This window comes from Strix aluco, chromosome 3 (assembly GCF_031877795.1).
Source record: "Strix aluco isolate bStrAlu1 chromosome 3, bStrAlu1.hap1, whole genome shotgun sequence".
Lineage (NCBI taxonomy): Eukaryota > Metazoa > Chordata > Aves > Strigiformes > Strigidae > Strix > Strix aluco.
Window position 1 is genome coordinate 21,789,917 of NC_133933.1, and position 26,804 is coordinate 21,816,720.

A 26,804-nucleotide genomic window follows, 5' to 3' on the forward strand; every position below is an offset into this window, starting at 1 on the left:
GCGGCGCAGGCGCGCGGGGCGAGCACGCGGCGGGTGCATGCGCCGGCGCGTGAGGGGCCGGGCAAGGAGCGCCATGGCGGCGGCAGCGTGTGGCGGGGAGGCGGCGGGAGCGGCGCGGGCCCTCTGCGCTTTCTCCCCCCGCGAGCGCCGTTTCTTCGCCATCTCCGGTGCGGATGGGCGTCTGCGGGTGTGGGAGACGGCGAGCAGCCGCTTGCAGCACGAGTACGTGCCCTCCGCCCACCTCAGCGCTGCCTGTACCTGCCTGGCCTGGGCCCCGCCGGGGGGACGCCCGCCCCCCAGCAAGGTACGGGCAGCGTGTGAGGGAAGGGAGCGGAGGGCGGGACGGGGGGCACCGGCGAAAAGGAAGGGGTGGGATGGGGACGGCGGCGCCCCGAGCAGCCTCGACGCGTGGCCGCGGCCCGCTCGGCTTCACCCCGCCCTCCCGGCGCCATGTGGCGGGGGTCGGCGTGGCCGGGCGGGCCGGGAAGCGGAGACGTGGGAGTCCTGGTGCGGGGAATGGGATAATGGTCCCGTGGGGAGGTGCGGAGCTCCGCGGGGTTCAGTCACCGACCCCCGCTCCCGCGGTGCTTGGGGCATGTCCACGCGTGGCGTCCCCCGGGGTGGTGGGGCGTGAGGGGAACCTGCTCTCAGAGGAGCATCGCAGGATTGCTCTTCACAAGGCAAATTTCACGTGTTGGTGGGGGAAGCAGCACTAGAAGCTTTTTTATTTCTTTTTAAACAAGAAAAAGGGTCTGTCAACAGAAGCACTGACTGTGTAAAATCATTTGTCTTTCGTATAACTTGCGTGGAAGAAGCCTTCCTTGAAGGAGCAAGGTATGTTACTTCACGGCACATCTCACCTTAATCGAAGAGGTGATGCTACAGAGCAGGTCGGCTGCTGTGCGTCCTCTTAGCTTACGTCCAGTTCACATCCCAGTAAAGGCAGTATCTCTCCACACTTCCTTACTCTTGGCAGTATTTCCATGCAAGCTGCTACGCTGTCAGTGACGCGCCTTCCCGAGCTCAGGAATCCTGCGAGAAGGTATTCAGTAACTTTATTCAGAGCACGCATCAGAGGGCTCGGATGTTCTCCACCTTGAATTTGTTTAATTTAACTTCACCTCAGGTGAACACTCGACCTGAAAATATCTGGAGTATATACAGTAAGGTACCTTTTCATCCTCTTTATGTTGAAGTAATCTTATTTTTTTGTAGCTAGAACATACCATTTCCTGAGAAAAAATGTATCCCTTGGATGAAGTAGGTGAAATCCACCCCATTTATCATAAGAAGGAGGGAGGGCTTTTTAAAGTGTGTTTTGATATATCAACAATTTAGTGTATTTGAACTACTGTAAGAAGTATTTCAGAATGCTTAACACACAGATTACGAATCCAAAGGAAGATGATATTGTCTCATTTTTCTCATTTGAGCAGCTTAGTCCTTAAACTTTGGAAACTCCCAGAACATTTAAAGAATGCGACAGAAAGGGTTAGTTTTAGATTGGCCATAACCTGTTCATTTGTCATATAACTTTGAAAAAAAAAAAAAAAAGATACATGCATTAATTGCAGGGCTGTGTAGGTTCTTCTCCATTCTTAAATAAACTGAAATTGTCATGTGAAAATGGCATTAATCTATCCTGTGTGAAATAAAACTTAAGCTAACATAGTGTGGTGCAGCAAGTCAAGCACAGGAGTTTCTGAGTGGCTTTTAAAAACTAAGCCTTTTCTAGAGACCCACCCCGAAAACCCACAGATGCTCCTATTTAACTTGGTTTAGGGTCATATGAAAAATAGACTTAATCAGACAGCATTTGGCTACCTCTCAATGCTTTCTAATTATTCCAGTAGTTTGAATGCTGTCCACTGCTTGAAAGTTGGTACTTTTTCAAGTGGAGCTGGAAAGCACACCATTTCTTGGAATAATTATGCCATAAACTTTTATAATTCATTGGTTTGTCCTTAGACTGAAGAACTAAAGCTGTGATTGTTCTGTCAAATATATTTTATTGAATATGGTTTTTCTGACGTTGTTTAGTCTTTTTTTTTATGTTCCTGGAGAGTTGACATCTGTCTAGGTAGTACTAGTATCTGGTGTTCAGGAGTAAAACTGTGCCAGTAGATATCTGTAAATGGTGTTTGGCCAAGTTACACCTAAACTAAGTATGTTTTGAACTGCTGCCCTGTTAATGAAGGCCATGTGTTACAGGGGAGTATTAGAAACTAAGTTTTGAACTGCAGGCCCTGGAATTGCTGATGCAGTGGTGGCTTACTGGGATGTTCCCTGCACACGCGCTTCATAGCGTCAGTGCTTCCTGCTTGCGGTGTTCACCATCTCCTGCTCCGTGAAGTGATGCCTTGTGCAAGAGTATGTGGACCACCAACTTTCAAAATACCTTCTTCCACTTTCTTCTTAATAAGCTGCAACTACTCTGTCATCTTCAACTCTCAAGACTCTTTAGGCTTCACCCCCATCAGTGTTTTAAGTGCTTTACTTCATGCGTGAGCAGCAGAGATTTTTTTTAAAAAAGTCTCAGTGGCTGACCTGCTCAAGTAAGAACATTATGGAAAAATATGTGCACAGTCCTTTTTCAAATAACTTCTTTTAACTACCTCTACTAATTAGAACACTGTGCTTTTTTAGGCAAAGTTGATGGATTTCTAAATAAACTTGAGTTTCCATAAATCTGAAAAAAACCCAAAAGGAAACTGATACTTGGTATAGTTCAACTCTCCTATCAATGAAAACAGGGTGCTCTTAAATATAAGACCCTGATTCACAAGTGAATCCCACATGGATCTCTACTGCAGTTGGCAGTCTGTGTACTAATCTAATGCAGGGTAGAGATGTTGGATTATTTTTTAACTTTTTTTTTTTTAGTTCTTGAAGTGTGTTTTCAAATCACCTCCAACATTAATAGGTGTCTGAATTTTCCACTGGTATTTCTTTCATGCAAAAATTTCTGACAAAATGCCCCACTGATAATGCTGATAAAGGGATGGTCAGTAAAGAAATACATGTGAAAAAAATAATTGGAAAAACCTTCACTGCCTCTAGCTTTCTTCTTCACACTGAAAATAACTGTGGATTTTAGTGGGAATTTTGTTGTACCTTTGGGTTATTCCAAGGGATACTGGCCATAACAGACTGAAGTGAAGGGTGAACAAATTTTAGTTAAAAGATTTCTGCAAGGGATGAGAATAAAATTGTTCTTAAATGTGGTCTTGCTTTGCAGTGGGGGTGTGTGGGGAAGTTAGTAAAACTGCGTAAAGAGATCAAAAAGTACCAGAAAACATCTAAACTGCACTTGCAAAGACAAGGGCCATGTAGCCATTGGAGATGCATGTCAGACAGCGTCTGAGAAGATGGCTTAGTTGACATTGCTGCCAAAAATTTAACTAGTTGAGTGTTTTCTCATATATTATCTTAAAACCTGGTTGATTTACTAGGTTGTGCTTTGAGACTGTGATGGTTTCTCAGCACCTGTGTTTTCATAATATTTTATGAACACTTTTCCAGGGAAGATGAAGCCTAAACAAATGCTTGCAAAAAACCCAATGTAATCTCTTTCCTCAAGAGCCTGCTTTTTGATGTAAAAGTGTCTATATAGCATTTTGGTATTTATTGGCCTAAACCAAAACACTTTTCCTTGCAGAAGTTGTCTGTGTTCAGTACAGAGGAAAAAAAAGTCCTGCTTCAAAGAGTGAAAGTACTTGTCTTGTGCTGTTATACATTTAAATCTTAGCTGTGGTAAAAACTCCCAAATCTGGATTGTCATTATATCTCTGGACCTGAGTAAAAATTATTTATGCTTGTTGTGTGATGTCTGTTGTATGACAGATTAGCTACACCACATGGAGCTTGCACAGAGCTGGTTGCTCACATTATTTTATCAGTCTCCTTTGGCTTCTTCTGGCTGCTCATCAGTGCAAATATATCTGTTGTGTAGAGGAAGCTTCTGTATAATTTTTTTTTTTTTTTTAAGTTGGGAGAATGCTTTGCTGTAACAAATTGTACCAAAGTGCGATTAAAAAATAATCAGTAGCATTAGGGATGATATTTTTTCTGTAGAAGTCCTTGAACAGTTTTTCTTTTCTTTTGTGTGTGTGATTAGTTATGTGGGATTAACCCAGTGAGAATAAATTAAGTGGCTGCTTCTGCCCTCTATTTTAGTTTCACATGCTCAGGAGCCAGTTTTATTCCCTCTCCCCTTCCCAGTGATGTGCTGCATTCACCTGTTTTTGTTTGAGAGATGAAGTGAAATCCCTACCTGAAGTGGTTGATAGCACTTGCAAAGTAAGAGAGTGAAGACGTAAGAATTGCCTGTTCATAGGAGGACCTCTGGTACTGACGACAGGACTTGGGCACAGCACTTAGCTTCAAGTCCTCATTGCTTCTCTCTGCAGAGTGGGGTAGTACTTTCCTTTTAAGAGGTGTTATGAATACTTAATATTTGCAAGATTCTTCTGAATAGCTTTTGAGGAAAAGTAAAGTGATCGTTCTTGATCAAGTGTTTCCATTTTGTGGGTGAAATATTCTGATAGTGTTATTCTTTACCTCTGCCTCTGGGACATAAACTCTGTGAAAAACTTGAATGTGTTTTTTTCCTTCATGCATGTGGTTGCTAGGCTAGGGAAAGGGCCTCCACCAGATGTTTCCATCTGACTCATAGCAACATTCTTACCTTGTACATGGAGGTACCAGATGAGTCTGTAGGTTGCTGTGCACATCAGTGTCTTCATTTTGTGTCTTAGCAGAGTTTGTGCTGGCTGACTGGGTCTCAAACTTACGGAAGTTTTTTTCCCCTCTGCTTTAATGCTGAGATTAGCTGGTAGGACTAATCTGTTTCATGTTTTCTCTTTTTCAATTTTGCAGGATGGGCCCCAGAGGAAAAAACGGAAGTCAGAAGTTGCAGATGTGGACAAGCAGTTAGATATTCTGGCTATTGGTACAGCAGTTGGCAGCATTTTGTTGTACAGCACAGTAAAAGGAGAATTACAGAGCAAGCTAGTAAGTAATACACTCTTCATCACATGCTACCAAATACTGATGGTTTCAGTCAGTTTATGCTGTTCTTTCTGCTCCTCAAAAATGGAATAAACTAACCTAATTCAGATATTTTTTTTTTTTTTTTCTGAATAGTTGCATGTATGGATAGAAGTGCAGTAATTCAGGTGCTTGGGAATCTTCAAGTAGTGTTTTGTCTATTGTTGGCAGTATGTACACGTTGAGAAATCTTGGTTTCAGAGTTATTGCAATATCTTAACATTGTGCATGGATTTGTTCTTTTGCATTAAAAATAACAGTAATGATGAAATGCCTGACTGGAGAGTTAACACCATGTTAACTGGAGAGTTAACATGTATGACAGTGGGAGTGTCATACCCTCTGTTCCTGCACAGTGTTGTGAGAGAGGAGGGCAGGACTGAAGTACTCATCGTTTCATGGGAAGGTGTCGTGTTGATGGACTCTTCTGTAAACTTATCTCCCTTGTGGAAGCTTTTGAGCTCTCTCAGCACATGATCTTTCTCCAATGAGATATGATGATTTTTGTTTTGTCTCTCATTGATAACTTCTCTGTTACTCCCAAATACCTTGGTTTTAGTCTTGGATTACATAACAACCAAAATAAATCTGTATGAATGACTCTGTGCAATACTTTGAGATACTTGGGCATACTTTTGCTTCTAAACTGTTAGTTGTATGTAAGGTGGTAGAGGTACGTGAATTTAGAGAAAGCAGTGACTTCTTAAACTCATGATACATGCAGGTGATACTAGCTAACACTTATCAACTCTGTTTTATGGAAAAGCTGTATTTATGCTGAAAACTGAAAATAAGAGTTTCACGTTAAAATTTACAGTTTCACTTGTTTTGAAAACACAGGCTGCTCTGCTGTAGGAGCAGGATAGCAGATGTTATTTGGTGACTACTTTGTTTTTTACATAAAGGTTGAATTAAAAGATTATTCCTGCTAGAACAAGAGCTGTCACTTTTAGCTGTCCTTATTGAACAGAATGTCCTGCTGTGATGTATTTTGTCTTGCTTAAAGCTGATTTTCAGTGACACTTTTGGGAGCAGTCTGAGCTGACTGGTGCCAATTCAAATAGTGGAATTTTATAAACTTGGGGAAATATGTTCCTAAATGATTAAAGGGTATATTTAAGCTGCAGAGGTTTTGGTTGTTAAGAGAGGTGAATGTTACCCCTTTATAGGGTCTTCTGATCTCATGATCATAGAATCATAAAATACCAGGTTGGAAGGGACCTTAAGGATCATCTGGTTCAACCTTTCTGGCAAAAGCACTGTTTAGACAAGATGGCCCCACACCCTGTCCAGCTGAATCTTAAAAGTGTCTGGTGTTGGGGAATCCACCACCCTGGGGAGATCATTCCAGTGGCTGATTGTTCTCATTGTGAAAAATTTTCCTTTAGTGACCAATCAGAATCTCCCCAGGAGTAACTTGTAGCCATTACCCCTCATCTTTTCCATGCGACTCCTTGTAGAATGGGGTCTCCATCTTCTTTGTCGCCACTCTTTAAATACCGGAACATGGTGATAAGGTCCCCCCCTAAGCCTTCTCCTCCCAAGGCTGAACAAACCCAATTCTCTCAGCCTTTCCTCATATGACAGGCTTCCCAGGCCTTTGATCAGCTTTGTGGCCCTTCTCTGGATCCTCTCCAGCCTGTCCAAAGCTTTTTTGTATAGCGGGGACCAAAACTGGACACAGTATTCCAGGTGTGGCCCGTCAGGCCCAAGTAGAGTGTGATAATGACTTCTTTATCTCTGCTGGTGCTGCCCTTGTTGATGCAGCCCAGCATCCTGTCGGCTTTCATTGCTGCTGCAGCACACTGATCACTCATACTGAGCTTGTTGTCCACCAGGACCCCCCGGTCCCTTTCCACAGAGCTGTTCCCCAGCCAGGTAGATCCCAGCCTGTGCTGCACTCCTGGATTATGTTTTCCCAGGTGCAAGACCTTGTCCTTGTTGAACTTCATAAGGCTCTTGTTAGCGCACTTCTCCAGCCTATCCAGGTCTTCCTGCAGCTCGCTCTTGAATGCTGGGTACAAAGGGGAGGCTGCTCATTTCTGAATGTACTTAAGCAAGCAGGCACTTAGATGACTGTCAGCAAGGCCTCTGTGCTAGCCTTTCCTTTGAGCAAATTTCATACTGTCAGATGACCTTGTTTGGCTATGTGTATAAAAATAGTGGGCAGGACAATTTTTTTGTTAACTGAAATGGTAGAACAGGAATTGATTCAAATATGTGTACATATCAAAATATGAAATATCTTTAACTTATGTAACTGTATATGTATATTGATCTTTAAACCACACTCTTTTCAAGACGCCAGTGATTTGAATTTAGTTCTCAAAAGAGCAGCTTGTTCACATTGGTGTGAGCAAGACTCAGTAGTCAAGACTTCTTAATTTATTAATGACTTGACCCTCTTTTTACCTTTTGTAGGATGGTGGTCATGACAATAGAGTAAACTGTGTGAGATGGCATCAAGACAACTGCTGCTTGTATAGCTGTTCAGAGGACAAACACATCGTGGAATGGAACACACAGACCTGCAAAGTCAAGTGGTAAGTGATGACGGTTTTTTGGTTGAATTTGTTCGCACTTGCTTTTGTGTATTTCCCTCACAGGTTTTAGTGAGGCCCTGTTGGAAATGCTGCACTCTGCTATCCAGGCTTCACATCCACTGTACAAAATTCACTGTTGACTATTATTTTTTCTGAGATTGGAAGTGGTTTTATTAAGGGACAAAGTAGTAATTCTCATAGTTGGGTTTCTTCCTGTATTATAAAGACTAGATGAAACAAGTAATATGCTGAGAGGGATATGGGTCCCTCCATGCTAACTTTTAGTGGGACATAGTCACTTTCGGGGCGTTGGAAAACCTAAATTCTAGAAAATATCCTTGGAAATATGGGGGAGCAGATACTGGAACACCTCATCCTAATGAATTCTGTTACATGCACACCTAACTTTGCTCAGAGGGCCTTGCTATGATGATAACCCACTTGGTTTCGCTCACTACTGATGTGCAGTGGGGACAGTTCCACTTGGCTGTCTGAGCAAGCTGCTACTGTTTTTAAAGTACTGTTGAGCAAAATGAGAGTAGTGCAGAGTAACAAGGTGTTGGGTGTAGGCGTTTACTTTCTTTTGTAATAAAGTTAAAACTTTAAAGAAGAAACCAAGATTTCTATTAATGATCCTGGTTATCTTACTTCAGTAAAAGCCTAGTGTGTGATGGCACCTTGACCGTTCTGTTATGCTGTTGTTTCTTTTCTGTAACATTTCCCGCTGTTGTGTTGTTATTACTACAGCTCTGTTGGTTTTGTTGAAGATGGTGTGAGCGCTGCAGACAGCCTGTTGTCAATAGCCTCTTTGATTTTCCTAGAAAAGAGATGCATCCTTGGGTTGTATTAAGTTGAGACCCTGACGTAAAGTAGCAGAAGATGACCATAAAATCTCCTTTAGCCTTTTTTTCTTAGGATTGAACACACCCAGTTCCCTCACCTTTCTCTTACGTTACATGCTCTAGTCCCTCAGCTGCCTTCGTGGCCCTCCACTGGATTTGCTCCACTATGTCAGTGACTTTCTTGTACTGTACCATACTGGACATAGTGCTCAGATGCAGTTTCAAAGTGTTGCGCAGAGGAGAGGAATCACTTTCCTCAACCCGCTGACTACACTTTAGTTAATGCAAATCAGTATGCAGTTGACCTCATTGCCGCAAGGACTCACTGCTTACTCATGTTCAACTTGACTATGAGGACAGCAAGCTTCTTTTCTGCAAAGCTACTTTCTAGCCATTTGTCCTCAGCCTGTACTGGGATTTTTTCCATCCCACGTGCAGGACTTTACATTTTCATTTGAGATTCTGACAGCCTGTTTCTCAAGCCCGCTGAGATGCCCCTGAGTAGTAGCCGTGCCCCCCAGCATATCAACTGCTCTCACTAATTTGGTGTTGAATGTGAACTTGTTATGTGTGCATTCTATCCTGTTTTGACGTCATTAATGAAGACCTGGGCAATTACTGGGGATATTAAAGAGTATTGGGATGTCCTTAGGGGGTGACACCAGTAACTGGCCAGCAGCTGGACTCTATACCAGTGATCACAACTGTTTGAACTCAGTGATGCAGCCAGATCTTATCCCTCCTTAGAGTCCACCCATTCAGTCTATATCTCCCATTTGGCTGCAAGGATACTATGTGAGATGTTGTCAGAAGTGTTGCTAAAGTCAAGTTAAATGGCATATGTGGCTCTCCTCTCATCCACCAAGACAGTTGTCTCATTACAAAGGCAGTTGGGTTGTTAGGCATGATCTGCCATTTGTAAATCTATGTTGGATGTTCCCAGTCACTTTTTTGACCTTTGTGTGCCTGGAAACGGCTTCCAGGTAGATTTGTTATATAACCATCCCTGTTGTTTCCTGGATTCTCTTTCTTGTGGATGTATTTTATCTCTTTCTTTTTTCTTGTCAAGTTGTCAGAAATTTCTCCTGAGCTACTGTCATGGTTTAACCCCAGCCAGCAACTAAGTACCACACAGCTGCTCACTCACGCCCCCTCTACCCCCTCCCAGCGGGATGGGGAGAAGAATCGGAAAAAAAGTGAAACTCATGGGTTGAGACAAGAACGGTTTAATAACTAAATAAAATATAATATAATAATAATAAAAAAAATGTAATGAGAAGGAATATAATAAAAGAGAGAGAAATAAAACCCAAGAAAAGGCAAGTGATGCACAACGCAGTTGCTCACCACCTGCTGACCGATGCCCGAGCAGTGATCTGACCCTCCTGTCCGGTTCCCCCCAGTTTATATACTGAGCATGACATTCAATGGTATGGAATATCCCTGTGGCTAGTTCGGATCAGCTGTCCTGGCCATGCTCCCTCCCAGCTTCTTGTGCACCTGCTTGTTGGCAGAGCATGGGAAACTGAAAAATCCTTGACTTAGGATAATCACTATCTAGCAATAACTAAAACATCAATGTGTTACCAACATTATTCTCACACTAAATCCAAACCACAGCACTGTACCAGCTACTAGGAAGAAAATTAATTCAGTCACATCTGAAACCAGGACAGCTACATGGCCCCTCAAAATGATAGCATGAACTTGTAATAGCACTGGCCCTAGCAGTTCTGGATGCAGCCCATTCAGTTTTAAGGAGTTGCATGTGTTGAACTTGCTGTTGTGATCCCTAATTTGATCTCCCTTTACTATGGGGAGTGCTTCGCTCCCTCTGGCTCTGGCACTAGGTTCAGGAACATGGGAGACTTGAGAGACTTTGCTTTTCAGTGCTTTGGCCTTTTCTGTGTACTGAATGGGTCCCTACACCATTCAGCAGCAGGCCCACGCTTTCCTCAGTCATCATCTTACTGCTGCTGATGTGCTGTATGTAGGTGTCCTTTTGTTGGCCTTCATATTGCCTGCTGGTTTGAACACCAGCTAAGCTTTGGCTAATTCTTTCCCTGCATGCCTGGACAATTTTTTTATATTCCTGTCTCCACTGTCACCTTCTCTATACTTCTTTTTTGTGTTTTTGAGTTGAGTCAGGAGTTACCCACTTGGCTAAGCCAGCTTTATGCAATAGCTGGTGATTTTTCTGCTCTTTGGAATGAGCAGTTCCTTTGCTTTGAGGAGGTTATGCTAGAAGACCCCTTTAGGGTAGCCTCCAGTGGGATCCTGCCAGTCAGTTTTCTGCATAAGTTGCAGAGAAGTTCTTTTGAAGTTCAGGGTTGTAATTCTGCTGTTTGTATTGCTTATTTTTCTTAGAGTCTCAAATTCATTGTCTTGTGGTTGCTATAGCTGGAGGTTGTCATCAACTATCACATTCTTGACCAGTTCTTCCTTTTTTTTTTCTTTTCTTTTGAGTAGCTGATCCAGTAAAGCACCTTTCATAGTGTGGTTATAAATCACTTGCATCAAGAAAAGGTCTTCAGCACTTGCCAGCAATCTCTGGGACTGCTTGTGCCCTCCTGTGCTGCCCTTCCAGCAGTTGCTGGGGTGGTTAAAGCCCCTTGGAAGAACCAGGGCGTGGGATTATAAAGAATTATCTATTTCTTTTTGAATCGGACAATCTGTGGCAGATGCCCACCACATCACCCTTGTTGGTCTCTTCTCATACATACCTGTAAGTTCTCTGCTGGCCCTTTGCCTGTTTCAGAGGAAAGCTCCATGCATTCATGGTACCCTTTTGCGTCGAGAAACCTCTCTTCTTTTTGTCTTCCTGGCATGTCCTTGCTGAAGTGCCTCCCTAAAGGTCCATTTATTGCAGCACTCCTGTCTTGCAAGCTATCCCACTGTTTTTCTGTGATGCCAGTGAGATCAAAGCTCTGAAGCTGCCCATGGACATCTATCACCCTGTTTGTATCCCACAGCATGTGTGTTCCTGTACAGATACTTTAGATGGGTCTCAGTCATACTGCTTTCTTAGGAAATGTGAGAATTTTTCCTGTCATGCTTCATCTGGGGTGTTTCCCTCTGCCCATGTCCCATACTGTCACTTTTTTGGGGGTGGTTATAAAAGGTAATAAGAGGCATTGTATTCTTTAATTTTAAAGATGGCAGCAAAAAATCATTCCTGGAATGTATATGTTAAAAGTACACCAGCAATATAATGTAATGCTTTTTAAATGAAATTTTTCTCCGGTGATGAGTTGTATGGTCAATGACATTGGAAGGATTAGAAGAAAACAATTCTCTAAAATTTTACCTAAATTGATGAGACTAGAAGGAACAAATTATTCAAAATAATTGCTCCAGCCCAGTGTACATGTGAGAGTGCCTGCACTCTTCAACACTTGTCAGGACCTGGAAATGATCCTTAAGTGTCCCACAGAGAATTCAGGATGGTTGCTACTGGGGTAGGGAAGTGGTATTCAACTTCTTTTGATTTGCAGGTTTCTAGACATCTTCCTATAGAGGTATGGACTGCTAGATAGGGAGTTGAAACCACACGGCCTTAGACTTGACTTTTTTAATTACTGTAGAAGTAGTCCATAGAACCACTTCAGGAGGTCTGTGCAGCACACTGAAACCTCTGGCAGAGGGACAAGCTGTTGGGGAAGAGAGAGTTTCTGAAGAGGCAAGACAAGGTGTTAGAGGGAAGTAGTCTGAAACTTTCTGGATGACCTCTTGTTTCTCTGGTTGTAGCTTTTTCATGTCTTAAATACTCTGAATACTCAGAGGCATTCTGTACCTCTCCTTATGCAGCTAATCATTTCATGATATCCTATTTAAAATGCTTTCCTGTAAAATTATATGAAGAGTATCTGAAGTAAAAACTAACGGATTTTTGTTGTATTTTCTGCAGTCTAGTTTAGACTAGTCTTTTTAGTACATTTAAAAATACCTTCTTGGGTTTACATTATGAAATGGTTTGAAATTCTTAGTCCTGACCTTTTGTTTGGAAGAGAATACAAAATCTTGTCATGCTCTCCATAAGGTGGGATGTTGTTTGTCAAGTCTGTAGGCAGTAAAGCTTTCAGCTTGTATGAAATCTAATCAAAAGTGATACAGTAAAAGAGCTCTGCTTTGGAAGACAGGAGAGGTTCTGCTTGGACATGAGAAATCAGAATGTGATGGGTTGCAGGCTGCTTCATAACTGTAAAGGGTTTGTGTTAACGCTTTCCTTGCAATTTTGTCCTGCAAGAAACGTGTAGTACTCACACTCCTGCAAAGCAGATGCAAGCTTTTCATGACAGCACCTTTCTTTTCTATTTTTATCTTAAATAGTACTTTGAACCATAAACCTTTAAGGCGAAGTTTATTATTGTCAGTGCCACTGACAGACTTGGGAGCAGGGCCAGGAACTGAAGGGACTTTGAAACCGAATTTTAGTGTTGAGAAGGCCTTTCTGAATGGATTGGTGTAAGCTTTCTGGTTTATGATGCAAAGAGAAGTCTTAAAACGCTATGGCTCCTCTTACCCTGTTTTGAGTGTGGAGAACTTTGAGAGAGGAATTCAGAACAGAATAGGTAAATATTAAAAAATGTCAGCAGTTCTATATTAAATCGCTTTACATAATTTTGAGTTGCTGTATTTCTGTGTAAACCAATTTGAAGGAGGGGAGCAGAAACAGAATAACTTTGACCTCATCTTTGACTACTTAAATTATTTTTTTTCAATAATTTTTGCCATAAATTTTCCAACATAGTTGATGTGCATTTTGAGATTATGCTAATGAATATTGTTTTTTCTATTTCTCCACCTTTCTCCCTTTGTACAAAACCCCTTCATCCAAATTCTAGCAAGTGGAAAGGCGACAATAGCAGTGTTACCTCTCTGTGCATCAGTCCAGATGGGAAAATGCTGCTGTCAGCTGGTAGAACTATAAAGCTGTGGGACCTGGAGACCAAAGAAGTCTACAGAGTAAGTAACTTTGTTAAACTGGGTGCAAAAAAAAAAAAAAAAATCCTTCTTCATTGGTGACGTAACCTATCTAGTGTTTCCTGATAGGAGATCTGAAAATTTTACTGGGTGTGAGGAGACAGTTAGCAGTTTGGGGATTGCTGGAAGCTGTTGCTGTGATGATACCCTCAACTGTGGTTTCAACTTGCTGAGAGTTGAATGAGGACGTTAAATTCCTTGGCTGTGTCTGAGCATGCTACCAGCACTTTCTCAAGCCTGTAGCAGAACGATGGATGCTGTGCTTTTTCACTGGGTCTGTTTCTGATATCCTTCTAGCAGGAGAACTCTGTTCACCACAGTATTAGTTACTGCTGGCATGGGTTTTTGCCTGAGCTCCCTGACTTTTAACATGAGTCCCTCCGTGAAGCCTTCAGGTTTCTTTGCTAAACTTCATATAACTTGTGGCCTTATCAATTTTTCTGTTGAAAGAGTTGGAAGGCACAGGAACAACCTCCTTCTTGTTCCCTGAGCAGGGCTCAGACATGAGCAAATTACCATGTTCTAGCTGTTCCGTGAATGCAGCCGTGTTTCTTTTGCTAGCAGATAGGTTGCAGCTAGGCTCTGAATCTCCTGCACTTGCTATCAGATGAGTTTGTACACGTGTGCTGTTACTGTGGGCTTGCTGGCACATGGCAACTACCATGTATATCTGCCAAAACCAGTATTGATGATTGTAGACTGAGGAACCAATTTTTTTTTTTGTGGCGGCGGGTTGAACAGCCTTAGTGTGTCAGCAGACCTGTGCATTCATCTTATAGTTGAGAAGGAAACTATGAATCTAGTTTCACGTAAAAGTTGAAGTGTAAAATTGGGGGGGATGGAAAAAGGGCTTTCTGACAGTACAGGTAGATGTGATTTCTTTTGCATGGAGTGAATCTCAGTGAATTTGCCTTTGGTTCCCCATTTAACTTTTAAAATTCTGGTAAATATCTGGAGGTCAGAAAAAGTTTCCTTGAAATGCAGAAATGCAAGGAGGCTGATCACTAGTAAAAAAATCACTGAAATGTCTTTGTTAACTTAGTAACACTTGAATCTTTCCTAATGTTCCTTGTTAACTAACGTTTTAATTTTTGCCATATGACTGCTTATGTCAATCACTGAAAGATTCTTTTTTTTTTCCTCTTAGAATTTCACAGGCCATGCTACATCAGTGTCATCACTAATGTTTACCACAGTGAAACCTATGAATGAAAATAAGGCCTTTGATGGAATTACAGGGCTTTATTTCTTGTCTGGAGCTATACATGACCGATTACTGAGTGTATGGTATGTAAGCTTTTCATAATTTATAACTTTGATTATGATCATCATTGAAGATAGACTCAACAAGTATGTTCTGAACTCTGTGATTAAGCCAAAGGGGCACTCTGGAAAAATGCAGTGATGATCTCTTAAATGGTGTTTTCGTCTCACTGATTGTTGAATGAAGATGTGAATTTCCTTGGCTGTGTCTGAGCATGCTTCCAGTTGCCATTTGAATCGCTAGTGTATGCCAGGAACATACTGTGTCATAGACTTCCTTGTTCTTTGTACTTACTGTAAGGTTTATGCTAAGTTTTCTTGCTAAATTTCACTTGGGAGTTACTTTGCACTTGGAATGTAAGAACACTTTCTAAGCTGAAAGCTGGAATTACAGCATGAGTATTTTTGGGTGGGGTAGATACTACCACAGTCGCTGGTGATTTCTAGGCTTTATAATGCTTTTCAGGTGCAGAGGGTACCGTTTGTGCTATGGTAAATAATGTGTACTGTTTGTGTCTTCCAGGCAGGTCAGATCAGATAGGAAAGAAAAGAATGCCGTGATGTCATTCACAGTAACAGATGAACCAACTTTTATTGACCTGACTGTATCAGAAGTCAAAGAAGAGGTAGGAGCAATAGTTTGTAACCAAATATGTTGAACAATTTTCAGTTGTCACATCAGTTTCCTTTTAAGGGTGTAAAGAAAGAAGCTTGCTCTGTATTCAGGTTCTGTGATGCAGAGATGAGATCTGAATGCCAATTCATGGTGTAAGGATATTTATTACAGGTGCATTTATAAAGCTGATAGTTTGAAACACTCATTTTCAAAGCTGCTAAGTGCAAATTCAGTGTTTTCTTCAGAAATCTTGCTTGTGATGGCAGAAATGTCAGTTGTTTCCTATTTAGAACAAATTAGTGATCAAAATGGTTGTTAGAACTTGGCAGCAAAAACTACAAAAAATTTCTTTCTAAAAATCCAATTTGGGTATGGTCCTGTTTTTTCTGATCTCAGGTGGCTTTGGCAGCATAACTGCATTTTCAGTTAACTAGCCTTTAATGAGTTAAAGTAGCGTGCGTTCCCCACGTCTCTCAATTTCAGCAAGTGCAAGTCTTTCAGAGTAGTTGTCTTCACATGTCTAAGTGTGAAACATGTTCACAACCTGTTGCAGTAATTATTTAAAACATTTTTTCCTGTTGCCTAGATGCCTTTTCTAAAACCAGTATTTCATGCTGTAGTTTCTAATGTTTCCAGTTGTGCCCTCATACTGCTTGTATTTGAGATAAGCGTATTCTGTAATGTATACCTGTCGTTTAATTACTCAGAGTGTACTCATCTCAGTTTCTTTCCTCTAAATGTATTTACAATGTCATTGCCTGTCACCTGTGCTTCTAGACATGTTTGGTACCATATTTTTTTGAACTTTGCTGCTTATGGTGACTTATGTCTACTGTGCAAACTATTCATATTTGGTTGTATCAGTAGTGATACAGTAAGTTATGAGTTATCTTTTTGTCTCCTAATAATTGTACTAAATGTTCCTGAGATGTTAGTGTCTTTGGTCTTCCTTATGGATTTAGTTATGTCTTTAAAGTGTTTAGTTACTGAAAAAAGTCAAACCATAGCCATGCAGCTGTCTCTTGATGTCCTGTACTTATGGGAGGTTTGTCCTTTAATCTAATTAAAATCTTTTACTGTGCCTTCTTTCAGCCTGTGAAGTTAGCGGTTGTGTGCAGAGATGGGCAGTTGCATTTATTTGAACATATCTTAAATGGGTAAGTTAGTATTCATCTTGAGGGTGTCCTTGGGAAAGGTCTGGGATTCCTGTAAGGCAAAGTTCAGTCTTGTCATGCTGCTGCCTTTAATCTCTTGTATTTCTTCACAAACAAGGTTCCAGCTGTTTTTTTGTCTTGGGTTACTGAGCACATGTATGGAGAACTTACTTGTTGGGGCTGTGCTGCACTTTGGTGTTAAGTGTTGCTTTAGCCAGGATTTTGTGTGTCTGTACTTCATCTTAGCCATCTGTAAAAGGTGTAAACTGGCTGAGTTTGCTGAGGACCTGCTAATGAAAGGTGCTTAGATGTGCAGGGTACTGAAGTGTTTTGAGCTAAACATCTTGGAATTTTTTAATTCCTTTTTTTTTTTCAGTTATTGCAAAAAGCCCTTAACATCAAACTGTACTATCCAGATAGCAACGCCTGGAAATGATGAGGATTCCACACCAAAACCAGTCCCTATTCTAGCAGCTGCATTTTGCACAGACAGACAGTCTCTGCTGCTTGTGTATGGAAACACCTTACAGCCCATTATAGAGAAAGTGGTATGTAAAACTTACTGGAGAAGTTTTGGATTTTGTAATAAGGACTGCATACTGCTCTCAGTTCAAGGGATTTTTTTTTTTTTTTTACTTTTTTGAAATTGTATAACAATTTCAAAGTTTATTCCTTTCCCCTTTTCTGGGAGCTATGCCTGTTGCTCCTGAGCTGTTTTGAAAGATGATTTGTATTCTTTCAATTAAAATACAACTTGACATTATTGCTGGCTGTTTCTTACCATTTTATCTGTTACTGAGTTAGGCCACTGAAACTGGTTTTAATACTGTTTCAGTTTGCAAGCTTCTTTGGAGAGCATAGAGATCTGGTAACAGAATGCAGATGTGCAAAGCAGCTGCTGTTCTAGACTTTATACCTCTGGAATTTGTTCTCATCTTTCAGTAGTATAATGAATCACGGGGGTGAATCTCAAATATATTAACTGGTTTTGTTCCTGTCCTTCTAGTCTTTGAACACCACTGAATCCCACGTGTGTTTGATAAGGGACATCCAGAAAGCCTTGTCACTTAAAACAGACGTTGCTCTAACAAAGGTGAGCTTTGCGTGAAACGCGATTTTTGTTGCTCCTCTTGTTTTGCTTTGGAAATGGTAGAATTCACTGCTCTCTTTTAAAATTAGGTTGGATTTCTGGACGGACCTGCTCAGAGCAGCTCAGAGCAGCTCAGAGCTACAGATGTCCATAGCACTTGGACGGGTGTAGGTAGAGTGTGCTTCAGAGCTGCTGTGCGTCCTAGTATCTTCTCGCACACAGTTACCCTCCTGTAGCTCACAGCAAGTCCTGTTCTCAGCAGGTCTGCTTGATAGACAGGACTGGCTGATGGCTTCTTTTCTGCTTGAGATCAGTCCTTCCCCTAGAGTCTGTCAGTTTGCACAGCCTCTTTGACCCTGATGATTTGCGGTGAAGTTGGGATGGCTTTGTTTTAGAGTCTAAATAAAAAGGGCATGTCCTTTTGGCTCTTTCTCGAGGTGGCCTTCAGGTGTTCCTACTCACAGAGAATGTGATGGCAACAGTGTCCACTGAGGCCAGTTGCAACCGTTTTCTCTCATGCAGGATCCCCTGGGTGTTTAGAGACAGGCTGTAAAGTTCTTAATCAGTGTGCATATTCAAGGCCTTGAAGATTTGAAATGCTTGCGCTATCAGTGAAGTGAGCGCTGTTTTTCTAACCCTCAAGTTACCTACTGGATCTGGTGCTCCGTCAGCCAGATGGGGTTTTGTGTTGATTCCTCAGTCCTGGAGCTGGCACGTAGCAGAGCTGAAATGTGGTGAGAGGTGTAGGAACTCCCTGGCATGCAGTGATGATACCTATCTTGGTTTCGCTTTTTGCTGAATTCCACTGAAGACACATTTCTCTTGGCTGTCTGAGCATGCCTTGTGGGGAGAAGGTCAGTGATTAGTGTGGTCAGGAAAGGGGGTAGTATTTTAACACAACTGCTGTTCTACAGTAAAATTCTTGAGTTACAAAATCAAATTTTTTTACTTTTACACACAGCATATGGAAGTTGCGTTGCTTAATGTAGTAGATTATATTTGTATCACTTCATTGGGCACCCAGCAGGGCTTCCACAAGTACAGAATTTTGGGCAGGTACTTCAAAGAAAGGCCCTGCACAGAAACACTGTGGTTAAAGAAGTTCTGGAAGTAGCAGTTAGCATTCTTGATGTTCTGGAAGTGACATACTCCCTTACATCCTCTGTGGGTCAGGAGAGCCCTTGGTTATTAAATATATTTCCTTTAAAATTCAATCTCCTTTGGGTTCGTTGAAGATGGATGCCACAGCTTGCTTGGTATAACCTAAGGTTGCTCTGTGTCATCACAGTCATGGTCTTCAGTCAATTCAGTCTACTGAGTTCTGCATTTGAGCAATCCCTAAAAGAAAATCGGTGGGACTGAAGTGAATAGTAACTACCTTTTACTGTTACATTGAGCTGCTGTTCATGATCAGTTCTGCTCCTCCAGTGGAAGCTGAATTAATCTGCATGTGGTTTATGGGCCTGACTATTAGTACACGTGGTATCTGTTGCTAGTAAACATCCAAATATTTGTTGTTGGATACAAACACTTAGTTTGATGAGTGTTATGGAAGAAGCTTGTAAGAAGAATAATTCACAGGTGATTCCAAAGAGATCATTGCTTTAGTTAATTATGAAAACTAGCTGACTGTTGCTTGAGGTTATTCATGGCTCTTAAAAATGTAGGATTTTCCTAATATCTATGTCAAGAAAATGGGTTGTGGCAGGCTGGTTTTACCATGTATATGATAGTCTCGGAATAAAATCGGTATTTTAAATTGGAAGAAAATATTAGCAATTCATGCAGATGTGGTTATCTCTGTCTACTAGGTAAAGACGCCTGTTGTGAACTCAGACACCAAAGTTCTAGTGCCTGGCATTCCAGGACATAGTACAGCTGTCAAAACTCCATCCTCGGGAAAGGAGAGAAAGAAAAACAAGAGGAAACCGGGAGAAACAACGGTAAAGTTTTTTCTTTTAAATACAGCAATAATGGATACACTAGAATCATAAATCATCGTTATAACTTCTTTAGGTGAATTTGAACTTGCTTTGTTTGGTGTGGAAACAAGGTTAATGATAACCATCTTTTAGTATGAAAGAGACTTCCCTCGGCTCAAAACCTTTCCCTCGTTCAAGCCCTGTGTGCCTTGCCCGTAGTTTTGCCATGTTCCTGCAGAGCTTTGTCACATGCTTGTGTCTGTGTCTCTGTGCTAAGGTATATTACTGCTTTTCACTCAGAACTTCCTTCTCTTCTTTTCTCAGGCTATTCTCTGTTGGTACATTTAAAAGAATATGCAAAATTTATGTTATTTTCCAGTGGAATCAGGGAATGCTGTAGGTTAGGTACTTTGCTTTCAGCTGACATTTCTGAGCATCTACACTGAAACAGCACTGCTCTTGTTTACCATCTGCAGGAAAGCATTGAAGAGCGCCTAGAGGCATTGGATATTGATGTGGGCAAAGTAAAAACTCCAGGTGGCCTTCCACAAACAGATAGCTTCGCGGTACTTTTGGTTCAGGGCTTGGAAAGCAACGATGCGGAAATCTTAAATGTAAGTGTTACAAGATCATTGTATGCTGTTGAATCTATTCACTGAGACTTGGGGGGAACCTTCCTGAAAGCTGGGGAGGCTGAACAGTCAAGAACCTGTTGTTTCTTCCTGCTGCTTTTTGCTGATTTGCTGCTCAAGGCAGTGGTATTATTAATGATAGTAGCGGTGTTACTTTTTTATTGTTATCTACTTTGCTTTCTGAGTCAGTGCATGAAGTTTGAGACACTTCTGTTTATGATACATTTGTTATGTCACAGTTCAGATGTTTTACAAGCGATGTTACTAATGCAGCCATCTTCCCTTTAGCTTGAGCTGGAGCATAATCTGTGCTTAGTCTCCTGAATGCATGGTTTCCAAGTAGATACTGTTTGAAAAATGCATTGATGACAACAGTTTCACTCAAAGCTTACAGTTGCACTTGGACTAGGAGGAAATAATAGTTCAGGGGCAGGGAAATAAAAATCTTAAGAACTTGATGCTGAATAGAAATTGTCACATGTGCTGGTGAAAGGAGTTTATTTATAGAAGTCAAGCACAGAAAATAGCAAGGGAAATTTTAATGTGCCGTGATGCTTCATTTCTAACATGGGGTGGGTGGACCAGATAGAGGCAATGCTAGATTGTTTTAGGTGGGTTAATAAGGTGTCTTATTTTGTTAATTGTAGTTGAATTGAAAAGCGGAACTCCTTTTCACAGTAAATCTTATAACTTGTTATCCTCAGCATACAAAGGTAATGGAGTAGAAATTTAAATGGAGTAGAGATTTAAAACCAGGAATTTTTGATTGTACTTATTGCTTGTACACATGTTAAAACTGATATATTTTTTCATTTTAACAGAGAGTGCTTAACACAAGAAAGGAAAGTGTAATAAAGAACACAGTAGCCAGAATGCCTATACATGCTGTCATTCCACTGCTGCATGAGGTAGGAGAGACTGCATTTCTTGTACTGTCATACAAGCCACATTTGGTTTGTGTTCTAGCTGGGGAAAATCCAGGATATGTCTCTTTATTTTTACCATTGAAATTGGTTTGGTAGTTTTGCAGAACAGAAATAGTTCTTAATTTATATCTGATATGCTCTTATCTTCTCTGAAGCTTAACCAAAGGACAAAGTGCCACTGTCAAAGCTAGGAAGAGCATTAGATCATGTAATGTTATTTTAAATGATTATGTGAGAAAAAGAAAAGGAAGTGGTTAAGCTAAAACTTGTTTAGTCCATGGGAAACAATTACCATTACATCCTTTAAACTAAACTTTAAAATGGATGTAATTTGAAACATGAAAATAGCAGTGCTAGCCAGAGCAAGTTATATGAGCATAAATATGCTAGATAGGCATGTGAGAGAAAGAAAAATACAATGCGTACTTACAGCAGTGAGCTGAGACAGCACTCGGAAATTGAGGGGCAATTTCCGTCCTCTTTTGAGGATAGCTCAGAAGCCCAGTTGCTATCTTTAAGCTTTGTGACATCACTTAGTAATAATTTTAAAAGGGATTTGGCTGCTGAAGTGCTTATTCAGTGATACTAAATAAAATCTTTATTTAGACAGAAATATTTTAATAACTAGCATATCTAGACATTACTTTGTTTAAACTGAACATCGATTAGTTGCTCTTGTTATGTGACTGACATTCTATAACATAAATTAATGGTTAGATTTCTCTTGATTTTAATGTGCTGGCCACAAGTAAGATTTAATTTTTATTTGTGGTACTAATCTTAACTGAATTATGCAGATGGCCTGGTTTTGAATGTTCAGACTTCCTTTAAGCAAGTGTCGTGACACCTCCTTAGACTTACGTTACTGGGGTGCAGCATTTCTTCTCTAGGACCTTTGTCAGAGAATCTAAGTGCAAGTGTTTGACTATATAATCTCAGTGGATGGACAGATCATCATGTAACTGTCTTCTCCAGAGTTTGAGATTGGTTCTGTGAAATAGCCTTTACCTGATAATTACCTTCACTTGTTTCCCCAAGTTGTCCATGTTGTAACAGCTGCTCTACTAAGCAGATACACAGATATATATATACATAAAGGGATTTCCATCTATGTATTCCTGCCCACTTTAAGTTTCACTGGATATATATTGCTTGTTAAGAGTTCCAGTTTTATTGTAATTATGAAACTCAGCTATCGCAAGTTAGCAGCCTGTGTATAGGATGGTAGAGTAGGCAATGCAGTATTCTGGAGCCTGGCAATGGTTCATCCTAGCAAACTTCAAATGCCCCAACATTGGAGCTGTCACATGCACGTAATGTTGTTTTTTTTAAACTCATTATGTGTTTCTTACTTATTGCTGGCTATTTTTGTCCTTTTAGCTTACAAAGAGATTGCAGGGCAACCCATACAGGTAAGAGACAGCTCAACTACAGTATCATTTTTTTGAAACTTCTCTAGAGTATGTTTAATAGTCCCTCCCTCCACCTATGTGTTTAATTTCCATAGTACCTGTAATTAAACTGCAGCACCTTGAGGTAAAAATTCTCACCTGTTTGTGGGTGCAAAGAGGAACTTTTATTAAGGCAGTGCTTTGTCAGGATGGCTGAAGTGAAATTAAAAAGGGAAAAGGATACCTGAAATAAGCATATAACCCTGGGAATGTATCTGACATCCCAGAATATCAACACTGTGAACCTGATGCATATGTAAAATAAAATAACTTTCAGATGTATAGCTTATTCAGTTTAATTATCAAATATATTTAGACATCTCCTGGTGGTGTGTTTAATAACAAAACCAGCTCTTCCTCCCCCCACACCCCCCATCTTGTTACATTGCTATAAGGATAGCTTTGCTGAGACTAGCTGTCCTTAATGGTGGTGAGTTTTTTGTTGTTGCTTTTTATTTTACTTTTTTAAAAATAAAAATTCCCTCATTGTAGGCGGAGAAAAAAGTAGCATGCTTTGATCTTTTATTCATTGAAACCTCACATAAAAGATGTCAGAAACACAGACCCCTGAACATGTCTAGTTTAATGTCTCAATTAAATGCCTATTCTTTTCCTAACATACATTACAACTATAACTTAAATAGGTATCTCATCTGGATAGCCAAACTGTTTTATTTCCATCTGCATTTGTCTTTTTATATAGTGAAAGAGAAGCACTTCCTATAGAACTGTTTAGCATCTAGAATGTTAAATAGGTGTTTCTCAGCCATTATCTCTTTGATATAATTTGTTTTTCTTTTCCAGTGCCTCACTAATGGTTCGATGGCTGAAGTCTGTTTTTACTCTACATGCATCCTACCTTTCCACAGTAAGTATTCTGCATTAGTGCTAATGCACATAAGTAAAACAAGTTTTGAATGATTAAATATATGTATATTCTTCCTTCAGGAATCTGTCTTCTGCTTTCCACATATGGCAGTGCCCAAATCAATGTACAGGGCTATACTTATGCCACTTTTGCTGAATTGCTGCACATTGGTTATAAATTGTTTATCTTAGTCATTCATGACATAATTATAGTCAGCCCAAAGTCAAACCAAGATAAGTTATGTCATACCTGTGAGAGTTAGGGAACAAAATTACTGTCAAAGAGTAATCTAGCCTGTGTCGCTAAATCTTACAGAACTAAATTTGTCTTGCTGTTGTAGTGCTCATCTTGAGACTATCTTGGGCATGGCTAGATTTATAGGGTAAAGGTGTGCCAAAGTTGGCAGGGTAGTAATTAATATCCTAGCTTCTGGATTGAAGTCCAGCCTTGCCTTACAAGTGATGGATAAAACTCTCTTGCTCAGTTACAAAAAAGTCATTCTGGCACTGTTAGTCCTTTCTCCCATTAGAGGATAGCTGTACGTCAGAACTTGCTGATGCTGCGTTCGTACACTGGTATATATTCAGTTCCCATTTACACAACTTTCCAAATAGTGCTGCGACACCTGCTTACAGCAGTGACTATGGAAAGGAAAAGTAGTATAAGAATTGCCATGTTTTGAAAGTAGATTATGTTTCTGAACATGGCTAAATATTAACTCATCAAGCTGCAGGTGGTTTCTGTGAGCCCTCAGCTCTCCCTTCTGTCTAAAATAATGTGAGCAAGGATTGCTTGCCCCAAGTGTACAAAGGTAGTTTAAAAAATTTAAAAGTAGCCGTCTGCGATGTGTTGGTCAACAGCTTCATTTTTTCTTCATCCCTCTCTTCTCTCAAGTTGCCAGACCTTATTCCTCAGCTGGGAATGCTATATCAGTTAATGGAGAGCAGAGTAAAAACTTTGCAAAAGCTTTCCCGTCTGCACGGAAGACTCTTCATTCTTGTCACCCAGGTGAGTTCCAACTAAATAACATGAAGAAGTGTCGTTTGCAGACTTAACCTCCTCTTGTGATCAAATCTGATGGAACCTGTCATTGGGAGCTTAATACAGCTGCTGTACAGCTACGCTGATAACGCTTAAAGCAGCACACTTGATTGACTATCTAGTTAGTCCATGCTCACTGGAAGTGTTACACATTTTTTCCTGCCAAATGTGTCTACTAACCCATAGAGGCTTAAAGGGGAATAAATAGGAGGTACCGGGCCACTTCAGAACAGATGCCTCTAAAATTTTACTTTGTCCTTCATACTTGTTTGGCTGTTAAACTACTACCGTAAATGAATTAACGTGTGTTAGACTTGATGGAGGCTTCATGTACATCGTTATGAGTTTTGTTGACTTTTAAGGTTGGACTATATGGTTGCATCTAAGGCTAATCTGCAAATTCTATTCAGGTTGCAGCATCAGAAACAGTTCAGGATGCAACTGAGGTTAATCAGACTGCGAAGCTGGTATATGAGGATGGTAAGTGTTGTATGCTAGGTGTAGCTCAGCTCCTGAATTCACGTGACATCTGATACATGATGGCTGTTCATCATGCCTCTGTCCTTATCCATTAGTGTACAGTCCCCAGATAGAGAGTTTCTGTGGGAAGTCCATGGCAGGAAAGTCAGTCGTTAATGATGCATGCATCTCGTAGTTGGTTGTTCATTCCTTCCTTCCCCTCCTTTTATTTCCTGTCATTCCCTCCCATCCCTGCTTCACAAATTAAGGAATCAGTTAATTGGAAGTTCAGGATGCTGCTTAGCTTAATTGGCAACCTCGAATTTCTAGCGTTAGCTGCTCTCTTTCTCAGGTGGATACAGTCAAGCCACTTTTGAGTCAGCAGGACATCAAGGTAGTGGATGTCTGTGTGTATGCGTGTACACTTCCAGTTTGGCCTTTTTTCCTACTGCAACTTTGTACTTGTATAATCGTTAACGGAAGTGACTTGTTCCTAATTCATGTTGATCAACCTAATCTTCAGGTAGAATTAGCTTTGGAATTGAAGTAGCACAGTTTGGAGACTTAGCAACATGTGGGGTTGGGCACTGTTTGCACAATGACATTTTAAAGTCTGTTCTTCAGACTGAGGGATTGTTTTCTCTTTGCAGAATCCTCAGAGGAGGAAGGCTCAGATGATGAGATGATTGCAGATAAAGACTCTGATGTAAGTGGAGTTGGATCAGATCTTCTCCCTCCTGCTTGTAACAGAAATTGTGTGACTGTCAAAGGTTCAAATATTCCTGTTTATTTTTTTCCTCAGGAAAACTGGGATGAAGATGAGGAAAAAGAGGAGCAATCTGATGAACAAGAAATGACTGTTGAAAAGGAAATCAATGGTGATTCTGATTTGGAACCAGAAAATGAAAGTGAAGAAGAATAGCAGCACGAAAGAATAATTTTAACAGTTCAAACAAGTGGGCCACCAAACTCTAATTCTGGATCATCTTGCTGAAAGATGCCATATTTGCATATAGGAAGTGCAGACTCACGCGCAGCCTGTGTGCAGAGGCACATGTGGGGCACTGTGCATTTCGGAATCCAGAATGTTTAACCATGCCAGCCTTCTCTCGCCCTATTTCCCTGCGCTTACTTATAGAAACATTTCTTCCACCTCATGGTCAGATTATGCCTGTCATGTGGACATGCATTTGTATCTCAAGTGAAATAAATCTGCCACCGCTGTTTGTGTGGTAAACTTGGTTCAGCTTTACATTGAATTTGTTTCAAATATTCAAGGATCAAAGACAACTGGTCTATACCTTCTTTCCATGCTTCAGTTAGCAATAGCAAGTGGGCATCCTGCTGCATTTGTAAAAAAAAAACACAACAGAAAAAGAAAAAAAAAGATATTTTTGTAATATTTAAATTCTCTACTGAAATTCCTCCCCCCTCTCCCCCCACCCTCCATCGGTTTAGCCATGCCTTGGCAATATCTAAATGCCAACCTGACTTAAAAATGGCTTTTTCTTTTTTTAACAAATTTGAACTCAAGACTTTTATATGTACAAATCAATGACTTTTCTTGTGCTTCAAAAGGACATTAGAACTATCACTGGCTCCTAATTTTGTTTTAATGGAGGCTGTATATAAGTTTAATGCTAACCCAGAGGATAGACTGTGTTGGACTGGGTGTGCAGAGGGGAGTAACACAGGGAAATGAGAAGGTGAATGCTTGTGAATACATAGCGCACAGCTATACCTTTATTACGGATTTTTAATCTCTCAGTGGCAGAACAAGGACAGCTATTTGCTCAGCTAATGGAAGCTGAAGTGGTGCAAAACATTTTTAAGAGCAAAACAAGGTAAAGGTTTGAGCCATTCACCACTATAATGTACAATAATATATTTGTCTATAAATGGAGCTGTTGCAACTAAATACCACCCTCTTTGTAAAGTGAATAAATATACATCTCCTTTACCAAA

The 26,804-nt window shown here is 40.6% G+C and overlaps 1 protein-coding gene and 4 non-coding genes across 7 annotated transcripts; all 5 read left to right on the plus strand.

Annotated features, from left to right (window-relative positions):
* Positions 1-55: 55 nt before the first annotated feature.
* WDR43 (WD repeat domain 43) lies at positions 56-26,804 on the plus strand. 3 transcript variants are annotated; one of them, XM_074817707.1, is made up of 19 exons: positions 1,114-1,168; positions 2,244-2,370; positions 4,879-5,013; positions 7,471-7,592; positions 13,279-13,399; positions 14,565-14,704; positions 15,204-15,306; positions 16,389-16,453; positions 16,827-16,998; positions 17,457-17,543; positions 19,352-19,483; positions 19,939-20,076; positions 20,916-21,002; positions 22,401-22,432; positions 23,276-23,339; positions 24,234-24,347; positions 24,791-24,860; positions 25,490-25,545; positions 25,642-26,804. In XM_074817707.1, the coding sequence occupies exons 2-19, from the start codon at positions 2,356-2,358 to the stop codon at positions 25,759-25,761; spliced, it is 1,773 nt and encodes a 590-aa protein (XP_074673808.1). In that variant the 5' UTR covers positions 1,114-1,168; positions 2,244-2,355; the 3' UTR covers positions 25,762-26,804. The 3 variants fall into 3 exon arrangements, with proteins under 3 accessions (XP_074673805.1, XP_074673807.1, XP_074673808.1); XM_074817704.1 differs by lacking the exons at positions 1,114-1,168; positions 2,244-2,370 and adding an exon at positions 56-304; XM_074817706.1 differs by lacking the exon at positions 2,244-2,370 and having other exon boundaries at positions 844-1,168.
* Positions 8,014-8,091, plus strand: LOC141921959 (small nucleolar RNA SNORD53/SNORD92). Its single transcript, XR_012622842.1, has one exon. It is a non-coding gene; the product is annotated as a small nucleolar RNA SNORD53/SNORD92 (small nucleolar RNA).
* LOC141921960 (small nucleolar RNA SNORD53/SNORD92) lies at positions 13,550-13,633 on the plus strand. The gene has a single exon (XR_012622843.1). It is a non-coding gene; the product is annotated as a small nucleolar RNA SNORD53/SNORD92 (small nucleolar RNA).
* On the plus strand, positions 14,814-14,897 carry LOC141921961 (small nucleolar RNA SNORD53/SNORD92). Its single transcript, XR_012622844.1, has one exon. It is a non-coding gene; the product is annotated as a small nucleolar RNA SNORD53/SNORD92 (small nucleolar RNA).
* Positions 18,300-18,378, plus strand: LOC141921958 (small nucleolar RNA SNORD53/SNORD92). The gene has a single exon (XR_012622841.1). It is a non-coding gene; the product is annotated as a small nucleolar RNA SNORD53/SNORD92 (small nucleolar RNA).

Coding starts and splice junctions, on each gene's coding strand:
- WDR43 (XM_074817704.1), top strand. CDS start 74: ATGGCGGCGGCAGCGTGTGGCGGGGAGGCGGCGGGAGCGGCGCGGGCC. Junction 7,593..13,278: donor CAGACCTGCAAAGTCAAGTG/GTAAGTGATGAC, acceptor TCCAAATTCTAG/CAAGTGGAAAGGCGACAATA. Junction 24,348..24,790: donor TCTTCATTCTTGTCACCCAG/GTGAGTTCCAAC, acceptor AATTCTATTCAG/GTTGCAGCATCAGAAACAGT.